Source organism: Orycteropus afer, unplaced genomic scaffold (assembly GCF_000298275.1).
Source record: "Orycteropus afer afer isolate SDZICR_OR568_19922 unplaced genomic scaffold, OryAfe1.0 scaffold00015, whole genome shotgun sequence".
NCBI classification, from domain to species: domain Eukaryota; kingdom Metazoa; phylum Chordata; class Mammalia; order Tubulidentata; family Orycteropodidae; genus Orycteropus; species Orycteropus afer.
The window spans coordinates 2,950,928-2,962,560 of NW_006921602.1; the positions used below are offsets into that span (position 1 = coordinate 2,950,928).

The 11,633-nt window shown below is 38.0% G+C and overlaps 1 protein-coding gene across 1 annotated transcript in view; it reads right to left on the reverse strand.

Annotated features, from left to right (window-relative positions):
* Window positions 1-11,633, reverse strand: part of LRRC49 (leucine rich repeat containing 49) — a 328,583-nt gene that overhangs the window by 123,880 nt on the left and 193,070 nt on the right. Inside the window, exon 12 of the mRNA XM_042783131.1 lies at window positions 5,350-5,516. Within this exon, the coding sequence (XP_042639065.1) occupies window positions 5,350-5,516 (167 nt within the window). The remainder of the gene's footprint in view (window positions 1-5,349; window positions 5,517-11,633) is intronic.

An 11,633-nucleotide genomic window follows, 5' to 3' on the forward strand; every position in this document is an offset into this window, starting at 1 on the left:
TGTCATTTTGCTCTTGTATTGTCTTTCAAAATTGTTCTAGGGTTTTCTCTGTGTTTTCTTGATCTGTCTCTCAATGCACTGAAGATACCTAAATATAATTCTTTTGAATTCCTTATCAGGGAGTTCAAATGCTGTGTCTTCCTCAGAGATGTGTTTTGGGTCTGTATCCTCATCCCTTGTTTCTGTGCTTTATCTTGCTTCTTTGTGTAGACTGTGATGCTCTGTTATCTCCAAGGCATTGTGATATTTTTGTGTTTATATTTAATTGGTGATTGTACATTGGAGTGATTTGTCCACAATTTTTATTTTCTTTGTATGTTATCTATGCAAGCAGGGTACTGTGCTCCTCTATTCACTAGTTGATGGCATTTATACACTCACCACCTGTCTCCTTTCCTGTTCTCAGCCTCTCATATGTCCCTGCCACCCTTGACAAACAGAGCCTATTCTTAGGTCCCTGGAATCTGAATGAGAATGTTATCACTTTAAAATCCAAAATGATTGCCACTTGTAAAGATTCAAAATGGCTGCACCCTCGGTCACTTTAAATATCCAAAATGGCTACCACGTGTAAACAATCAAAATGGCTGCACCCTCCAGACAGCAGAAAGTCAACAGCTCAGGTTGTCTCCCTCCTTACTGTTTCCCTTCCTAGTCATACGTTACCAGCGCAGTCATCCCTGTAGCCCTTGGTGAGTAGGGCTGATCTTTAGGTCAATTCTCAGGTCCCAACACCACATGGAAATATTCAGGCTGTTGGTCTCATCAGAGTAGCTGACAGTCGGCAGCTCTGACCGTCTCACTGTTTTCATTCAGGTTTTCCACTAGTTGGTGCCTAATCCACTTCTGTATAGTTCCTTTCAAAGCTCAGGACTCCAGGATTATCTTCTGTATCTCAATTGGTTTTTCTTTTCTTTGTTGAAGATGGTCTGTGTTGCTTGTCTGCCTATTCCTCCATCTTACCAGACGTCCTCTCCATATTGCTATTAATGTTGTCATTACTTATATATGTTTGACCCATAAAATTTTCAACTTCAAAAGCTCACTCTGACCACAACTTCCCATTATTCAGCTCATTAGTAATATTAACATTCTTATTTCATATACTACTCATCTTCAACTTCATTTGGACTCTAGTCCCAGAAAAATTATTTTTTTCCTAATCTATTGGCACCTTTCAATTTTTTTAATTATTTAGAAATCTAGACTGAATTGTACATGTAGAAATTGTTGAATTGGAAACAACCCAGGAAGAAAAGAAATAAAAAAGAAATCTAGCCTAAATCATATGACTCATCATCATCATCATTATTTTCTTTTTTTGGTCAGTACAGTGGAATTTTTTAATTCTTTTTATTTGATTCTTTATCTCTCTTTATTCTTTACCAGACAGTTAACTTCTCAACTGTTATGCCTTGCTACTGTGTGCTCCTGGAAAACTCACTCAACAATTCATGCTACAATTGCTATAAATTTATGGTCTCTATCCTTATTTAGTTCCTCAGAATTTTCCTTTCAATCTTTCAACTTTCCTGTTACCTCCTCCTGGATGCTAAACAAGACCTGAAAAAATATAAAGGCATATGATGTTTCTTAAAGTGATGATTTAGTATCATAACAATGTTAACCTTTCTGTAATTAATATATAAATGTAACACAATTTGAATAAATTCTTGATTTCTTCTTTTATTTAAATTAAATGACTTTAAAGTACATATGGAAGAAAAAGTGTGTGGGAATTAAAACTTTGAAAAGAATAATGAAAGTAGATTTGCCCTGTTATTGTTATTAGCCCCACTGAGTCAGCTTCAACTGATAGTGACCCTACATACATGCTTGAGCCCATCATTGTAGCCACTGTGTCAATCCACCACATTGAGGGTCTTCTCCTTTTTCACTGACCCTCTACTTTACCCAGTATGATCTCCCTATCCAGGGACTGGTAGCTTCTGACAACGTGACCAAAGTAGCTAAGGCAAAGTCTGGCTATTTTTTCTTCAAAGGAGCATTCCAGCTGCAGTTCTTCCAGCTGCACTTCTTCCAGAACAGATTTGTTCACTCTTCTGGAAGTCAATCCATGGTATTTTCAGTATTCTTCATCAACAGTACAATTCAAAGGCATCAACTCTTGTTTGGTCTTCTTTCTTTATTCATTGTCCAGCTCTCACATGCATATGAGGTGATTTAAAATACCATGACTTGGGTCAGGCATACCTTAGTCTTCAAAGTGACCTCTTTGCTCCTTAACACTTTAAAGAGGTCTTTTACAGCAGATTTGCCCAGTGCAATATGACATTTGATTTCTTGACTGCTACTTCCATGGGTATTGATTGTGGATCCAATAAAATTATATCCTTCACAACCTCAATCTTGTCTCCATTTATCATGATGATACTTACTGGTCCAGTTGTGACAATTTTTATCTTCTTTATATTGAGGTGTAATTCATACTGAAGACTACAGTCATTTCCCCTACTAGAAATTAAAGCTTACTACAAAACTACTATAATCAAAGTAATCTGGCATGGGCATTAAAACAAACTAGTATATAGGATTAGACAAATGGAATGGAATAAATAGTCCAGAATATATCTAGGTATTTATGAGAATTTAATATGAGATAAAGCTGGACAATGAATAAGGAAGACAGAAGAAGAGTTGATGCTTTTGAGCTTTGGTGTTGGGGAAGAAGGCTGAAAGTACCATGGACTGCTAAAAGGATTAACAGATCTGTCCTGGGTGAAGTGCAGCCAGAATGCTCCTTGAAAGTGAGAATGGCCCAGCTTCGTCTCACCTACTTTGGTCATGTTGTTAGAAGGGATCATTCTCTGGAGAAGGATGTAATGCTTGGTAAAGTTGAGGGTTGACAAAAGAGGGCAAGACCCTCAACAAGATGGAATGACATGGTGGCTGCAGCAATGGGCTCAGGTATAATAGGGATAGTGAGGCTGGCACAGGATTGGGCAGTGTTTTGTTCTGTTGTACATAGGGTCACTATGAGTCAGAGATGACTTGATGGCAGTCATATATATAACATATACAACTATAACAGTAACATGAGATAAAGATGGCATTCTTCATTAAAAAAGAGAATAATCAAGAAGAGCCATTAGGTAATTGATTACTCATTTGAAACCAAATCAAGTTAGACTTCTACCTACTACTACATACAAAAATAAATCTAAGATTATATTAAAGGACTAACTTAAAATATTAAAATTTTAGAAGCAAATTTGACAGATTATTTCAATAAACTTTGAACTGAGATACCATCTTACAGAAGATAGAAACAAATATTTCTTTAAAAAGAGAAATCAGAAATAGGATTGAATTGTATACTATTTCATAAATCTAAAGCCCAATGCTTAAGGTTTTAACTTATAAAGGGTTACAATTTTAACCATGCAAAATTATATTCCAACATTTAAATAATATTAAAAATAGCTCTAGGGCTATATTGTTGTTGTTGTTAGCTGCTGTTGAGTCAGACCCTTAATTCATGGCATTCCATGCACAACTGAATTGGACTGCTGTGATCCATAGGGTTTTCATTGGCTGATTTTTCAGAAGTAGATTACCAGGCCTTTCTTCCTACTCTTAGTCTGAAAGCTCCACTGAAACCTGTTGAGCATCACAGCAACACACAGGCCTCTGATGACAGATAGGTGGTGGCTCTGCTTGAGGTGCACTGGCTGGGAATCAAACCAGGTTCTCCAGCATGGAAAGTGAAAATTCTACCACCAAACCACAATTTCCCCTACTAGATCTATATAAGAATGGCATCTTAGTTACATAAATTATCACTTAATTAGAATTCCTACTCTTCTTGACTTATTTTTCTATCTGAAAGAACTGAGAAGCTCTACACATGGATTCCTAAGTCAACTGAAGAAAATACATCAATCTGTATAAATTAATCCTATAACTAAAACTTAAAAGGTATATTTGTCTAAATATATGTCAGACTTTTCTACTCCAGATAATTTCTAGAACATTATTCCAATGCTTCTCCTATTAATTACTTCCTTTATCACACTCTTTGAATATAAAAGGCTTTTAAAATTCTGGTTAGAAACTTGAAGTAAAAGGTATGTTATATTTAATGTAATGCTTCACACCAAATAAAACAAAGCTGAAATGTATTCTTTGATTTTTAGTATGTTGTTGTTGTTGGCCCGATTTTTAGTATATATATAATTATTATTTGTTGTTGTTGTTGTTATGTGCCGTGGAGTTGGACCTGACTCATAGCGACCCCTCCTTGGGTTTCTGAGGCAGTATCACTACGGAAGTAGGATTGCCCAACCTTCCTTCTGAGGAGTGGCTGGTGGGTTTGAACCGCCAGCCTTCTGGTTAGCAGTCAAGTGCCTTAGCCACTATGCTACCAGAGCTCCCATATAATTATTTATGCACTATAAAAATTTACAAACTTTATGCTCTCATTTACTTGATGCTTTTTTGAGAGGAAAAGAAATGTATGGCATTATGGTACATTCAGATTTGCTCATAAACTTCAGATATGTATTATTTGTGAGCCACTGGAATAGACAGATAACTATAGAACACATTGGAGGTAATCACTGAGATTTCATATCAGATTGCTTAATACTACTAGTTAAGGAGTAATGCTCTGTGCTGGCTCCTAGGACACAACAGAAGTCAAGATAAATCAGGGTTTCTTTCCTCATGAAGCTTACATTCAAGTGAGAAGACAGATCTGAAACAACTAATTATCAACTAGTTACTTAATTATGATTGTGGTAAGTGCTAAGAGAAGAAGTTCAGGGTACTGAAAGATAAAACAGGTATCTGATCCACTGTAGTCTGGAATTAGGGAAGGTTTTCAAGAAGATCTGAGGTTTAAACTAAGATGTCTGGGAGTGAGTTGGAGGTAGTTAGGGTAGGGTGAGGGAAGTAGGGTGTAGAAGTAGTGTCAGGGAAGAGGACAACTGTTTCTAAAAGAAAGGTTTGAGGTAGGAAGTAACCGAACTGAAGAAGATCAGTCAAGTGCAGAGACAGAATAAGGAGGCTGCCGGTGTGTGGGAAAACAGGTGAAGTGAGCTGAGGCCTCTTAGACCAGATTAAGTAATTGAGATTTTTCCCTCTGAAAAAGAGGAAACCACTGAAGAAATTTTCAAGGACATTATCATGGTCATATTTATATTTTCAGTTTGTCCATTTTAACTTCTTAACCTAAACTTCTAATTTTGGTAAGTTTTCAATAAAACAGACTCAATTTTTTAGACAAAAACTACTATTTTAAAATAATTTTATGTGAAGTGTTTCCATCCCCACTCCAAATCCAAGTCTCTAAAGGCACTAGTATCTTGAAAGAATACCATTGCATACCCTGTTTCCTCTGGAAATGTAGAAATGGAGCTTCCATCGATCTGACAGGGGTCCTGAGAAGGGGAGTCAGAGTCTTTTCTATCTTGATTTGTAGGAATATTAGCTACTCGATTTTGTTGCAAGTCCCAGTTTCGAGCTACGTTGTTAATTGTTAACCGTTTCTTCTCCTATGAAAAAATTAATTGTGACAAGAATTACATAATGCAATTTTTGTAGAAAAGAGTATCCAAGGAACATATTGTTTGTACCTTCTTACCACAGCTGGTGAAAATTCACCAGCTTTTAAAAGAAGCTATCAAATATATATTCTACAATAAAATATAGGAGGACTTTATCTTGTGCATTAAAATACCTCAATAATAGTCTGTCATTTTAAAAGTAAAAAAATTATATATAGTACTGTATATGCAAAAGGGTTCATCTTTGTTGTCTATACCTCCCATGTACCTACCTCTCTCTGTCTTTCTCTTCCTCAATGCCACCATATTGATCACTTACATTTGCTACACTGCCCTTCACTTCACCCAAATCACTACTTATCTCTACCTATCTACAGTACTGCACTGTCAGTGAAGGCAAACATGGGTATACGGGTGGATAGATGGGTGGACAGGCTGAACTAGTAGGTATGTCTATGAAGTGGGGAGTGTACCAAAGAACATGTATAGGGTTGGCAGACAATGGTCCTATAAGTGATTTGTATGATCTGAATTCCCAGGTGTATAGTAGAGCTGACAAGGGGCAAGGTTGTAGTCACTTCTTGGTCACAGCCAGCTAACCAGAGGGACCGAGTAGTTGAACCTGTGGGCTCAGGACCATAGTCACAGAGGACATCAAGCTCAATTGGCATAACATACTACACAAAACATTGTTCCACCTCCTACTGTGCTGAGTAGCGACTAGGATCTTAAAAGCTTACAAGCTGCCATCTAGATGCAACGCTGGGTCTCTTCTCATCCAGAGTAAAGAAGAATGAAGAAAACCAAAAATTCATGGAAACAATTAGTTCTAGTGACTGGTACACCATCTGATCTACAGCCTATATGACTATGAGACCAGAAGAATTAGAAGGCGCCCAGCTACCAGTCAACCACTTGGAAGGGGATCTATATAAGAGATCCTGGATACAGAGGGAGAGCAATGTGGAACAAAACTCAAAATCATTTGGATAAAGAAAAAAAAAAGCGGGGACCAAGTTTGCTGATGCAATAGAGCCTGGTGGAACCATTGAGACTATGGCCCCCTAGCTGCCCTTCAGGTCTGGAATTGAACCCACACCTGTGGCTTCCAGCCAAACAAAAGACAGGCATATGAGTTGAACATTTACCTGAGGTAGATACACTCCTTGGAGAGAACAATCATGGGAGAAAGAAGGGCTGTTTATGCACAGGGAGACAGCTCAGGGGGCAGGAGTGCATGGAAGGATGGACATAGGGAAGAGGCAACTATTGGGAGGAAGTGGGAGGGGAACTGTTGCATTGTGGTAAATTGTGGTCAATGTCATGAGACAAAGTGATGTAAACTGCTGTATGGAAAGTGAATTTGCTCTGTAAATTTTCACCCAAATCACAATTAAAAAAAAAAGAAAGAAAGAATAGCAGTGAAAGAAAAAAAAAAAAGATTTATAATAATTACTCTTTAGGAACTTAATCTTTAAAACAAAAATAATCCTTTGGAAATATGAAAATTCACCATCCAAAATTTTAAGTTGACATAATTTAAATACTTCAGTGTTATCTGAAATTTTATCTATCTGTGTGTTTAAACATAGCAAGAAAAACACTGGCTACAACAATAGGCTTGTTGTTGTTATGTGCTGTCAAGTCGGACCTGGCTCATAGCAATCTCTGCTTGGGTTTCCAAGGCAATATCACTATGGAAGTAGATTGCCCAACCTTCCTTCTGAGGAGTGGCTGGTGGGTTTGAACCTCCAGCCTTCTTGTTAGCAGTCAAATGCCTTAAACACTATGCTACCAGAGTTCCCAACAATGGGCTTAAGCATAGCAAAGACTGTGAGGATGAAAAGGACCAGGCAGTGTTTCATTCTGTTGTACAAAGGGTCATTGTGAATCAGAATGGACTGGACAGCACCTAACAACAATAACAACAGACTACTAAAATAAATTGTGCTTGGTTAAAATGTTTGCAGATAACTAGCACCATTCTAGATGAATAAACAAAAATGAAACCCACTGCCATCTAGTCTATTTGATTCATAGCAACCCTATAGGACAGAGAAGAACTGCCTCATAGAATTTCCAAGGCTGTAATCTCTAAGGAAGCAGACTGCCTCCCACCAGAGCAGCTGGTGGGTTTGAACCACTGACCTTTCGGTTAGTAGCTGAATGCCTTACCTACTAAAGCAAAAAACTCCAAACTAAGTGCCGTCGGGTCAGTCTTGACTCACAGCAGTCCCTCCTTGGGTTTCTGAGGTGGTATCTCTATGGAAGTAGATTGCCCAATCTTCCTTCCAAGGAGTGGCTGGTGGGTTTGAACCACCAGCCTTCTGGTTAGCAGTAAAATACTTTAGGCACTACCCCACCAGAGCTCCCGCTTTACTTATTGCACCACTAGAACTCCTTCCTAGATGAAGAGAAGTTAATTTATTATATGCAACAGATACTCTAAAGTTGTAGGTCTCAAACTTTAGATCAGGACTTTGAACCTATTCGTTCTAGTTCAAGCCCCTGCTGATAGTTTGCATTTCCACTCCAGATATACTGAATCAGAATCTACATGTTAACAAGATCCCCAGGTGATTCTATGTATATATAAGATACCTACATAAGAATCACATAAGAATCTGACCCCTTGGTTCAGACTGCCTCAAATGACCTGGAGGCCTTGCTAAAAACACAGATTGCTGGGATCCACTCCCATTCTGATTCAGTTTGTCTGAGGGGGGGCTTGAGAATTTGCATTTCTAACAAATTCCCAGGTGTTGCTGATGCTGCTAGTCCAAGGACCTCAATTTGAGAGCCACTGACTGAGAGCATTAGGGCTTAATTTTCTCACAGAAACCATGTTAAGAAAAGCAGACCTAGACTACTGAAAGAAATTGTGCTAGGCTGAAACATTTCTACTTAATTTATATAAATTGATGGGAGAAAATTACCAAAAGTTATCAGTTTAAAATAGTATGTCAATTAGAGGTCAGTGACATCTAATTTCCTCTTTACAAAGAACACAATTCTCTAATGAAAAATCAGCTGGGTAGGTAATTGACTCCTCCCTTACCTGCTTAGGACTTCTGGTGGTTCAATGGTTGAGGCACTCAGCTGCTAACCAAAAGGCTGGTGGTTCGAACCCACCAGCTGCTCTACTGGAGAAAGATGAGGCAGTCTGCTTCCGTAAATATTTACAGCCTTGGAAACCCTATGGGGTATTCTAACTCTGTCCTATTGAATATTATGATTCAGAATTGACTTAATGGCAGTGGGCTTGGTTTGGGTTGGTTACCTGCTTGCTCTGGAGCCAGGGAGCTCTTAGTGAAGATTCTCTACCTACTCCCTCAGCACATAATAATAATTTTTATCTATATGCAGAATAATTATTTTCAGTTCTACCTGTTTGCCTATATTTGGTTATCCAAAATTTTAGCATGTAGGGATGGCATAAAATAAGAATGAAAAATAATGTGGCCTGCTTAATTAAAACTATAATTTTAGAAGTTCTCTTTCTGTGTTTACCATGTTTTTAATATGGGCTCTTTTCTCTACTGTTTGGTATTTAAATTTCTCTGTACAGTTAAGTGAGTTATATATGATATGTATATACTTTTAAGACTTTTTGGCATTTTACTTATTCCTTATCTAAAGCAAGTTAGAATCTACTACTCTACTGCAAAAACTTTTTCCCCTTAAACCTAAAATAAAAAACAGCATTCTTACTTAAAGAATTCTATTTCAGTTATTTGTAGTCGACCAGGACAACTCAATTCTTAATCTAAGTAATACGCTTGATTTTACTCAGCACCAAGTTCACTTTGAAAGAGGTAGGGGCAGTGAATTAAACTCACTGCCATCGAGTCAATTTTGACTCATAGCAACACCTCCTTGGGTTTCCAAGTTAGTATTTCTATGGAAGTAGATAGCCCAGTCTTTGTTCCAAGGAGTGCCTGGTGGGTTTGAACCGTTAGCCTTCTGGTTAGCATTCAAATGCCTTAAGCACTATGCCACCAGAGCTCCTGAGTCAATGGAGGATACCTATAATGATGGCTGCATGTATTTGGTTTTCTGGAAGTTGGTGGCTGGCAGAAAGAAATATTCTTAGTGATACATAACGCAGTGCTTAGAAAAAAACATAATTCCTTTACACCATTGAAGTTGTTAACAAATTCATAATAACAAGATATCCTTTCGAAATACAAACACTTTTCTAAACCTACCCCAAACTTAAGCTTCCTTTATTTGGGCTATGAAAGTCAGATCAACACTAGTGTTCAAGATAAGGGAAGAGCAGACAGGAGTGTAGCCTGGGATCAGTGAAGATCACTGGCTAGCCAGGTGGCCATATGAGAGCTACAGGCATCTATGGAGCAAGAAAAAAAAGCAGCAAAAGAAAGGCTAGAAGATTCTGCAAGGCACAAAAAGGTTACTCAAAGAAAATTTTATGCTCAAAGACCATGGATATATTTGGTATATCAGTCACAATCACATTTCTAATGGCTAAATCTATTTTCATAGAGTTGATTCCAACTCCTAGTGACCCTAGAAGATAGAGTAGAACTGCCCCCTTAGGGTTTCCAAGGTTGTAATCTTTATGGAAGTAGACAGCCAGGTCTTTCTTCTGTGGAGCTATTGGTGGATTCAAACTGCCAAGCCTTCAGTTAGCAACCAAGTGCTTTACTAATCATTGTGCCACTAGGGCTCCTTTTCTAGATGACTAGAAATCTAAGTCTGTGTTAAAATAATAACTGTTTGAGAAGATGCCAAATTTTAGTTTTGGCACTTGAGTCCATCCTTCATAATCCAGGCAAGGCCACATCAATATCTTTAATAACTATAATGTCCCTTCATTTCCAAGGTTTCAAGGAATATAGCAAGACAGAAAAGAAACAAGACAGCATATATGTGTCTATGTACTCTTCTTGTCCGTCATAACTTTCCCTCACATTTTCTTAATGATCAACATGTGGTACCTCATAAAACAATCCCCAAAAAATGCTGAGGATCTATTTTAGCATGATTCTGACTCTGAGCCATGGCTAGAACCCAGGTTTCCTGATTTCCCCATGCTCTCTCCTCTTATTAAAAATAAAGACACTAAATGACTTTATAATTAAAGAGTCCTATTTAATGACTCGACGGCACATAACAACAACAACAACAACATTTAATGACTATAGGAGCTCTGGTAGCAGAGTGCCTATGGCACTTGACTGTTAACCAGAAGGCTGGCGGTTCAAATCCACCAGCCACTCCTCGGAAGGAAGGTTGGGCAATCTACTTCAGTAGTGATACTGCCTCAGAAACCCAAGGAGAGGTAGCTATGAGTCAGGTGCAACTCGACGGCACACAACAACAACATTTAATGACTTCAGGAGAAGCATTAGCTGTTTTCTGAAATTTCCATAAAAACTTTTTAAACATTTAAAAAATGTTAGCTAAAAATTTAATGTCACATTTCCAAAAATGCCAGTGGTAAGAAGGAGCTGAATTGGGTGTATAACAAAAAATTTCCAGTTGAAAGTTGAAAGGTCTAACTTGGTGCCTCCAAAAGGCTCTACCTACACTGGCTGCCTTAGAGCTAAACAGTCAACAGAGTTCCTTTGTTCTTTTTTCCTTTCCAGTCTCCAGGGCTTAGACAAGGGTGTTCTGTATATTTGGGAGCTCTACTCGATTATGCTCCGTTGTATTTATTTATGTATTTTTTTATTGATTGGATAATTAATTCATTTATTTTTACATCTGGCAGCAGTAGCTGCTTGATAGGAAATACTACTTTTTCTAAATGAACCATTCAGGAAAATTTGCCAATGGTAAATCTTGTTCCCATACATTTTAAATATCCTCCCTGCAATTATATTTCCTATACACAATGGAAATTTTGGGCAACTTTGGGGGTGTAAGAAAGATTACAACCCTGTTGGCTGTACCAATAAAAAGGTGATAAAGGTGTCAGTAGAGGGTTTGGGAATAGCTAATTAATGGTGGTGGTGTTGTTGTTATGTGCCGTTGAGTCAGACCTAACTCATAGCGACCCCTCCTTGGGTTTCCGAGGCAGTATCACTACGGAAGTAGATTGCCCAACCTTCCTTCTGAGGAGTGGCTGGTGGGTTTGAA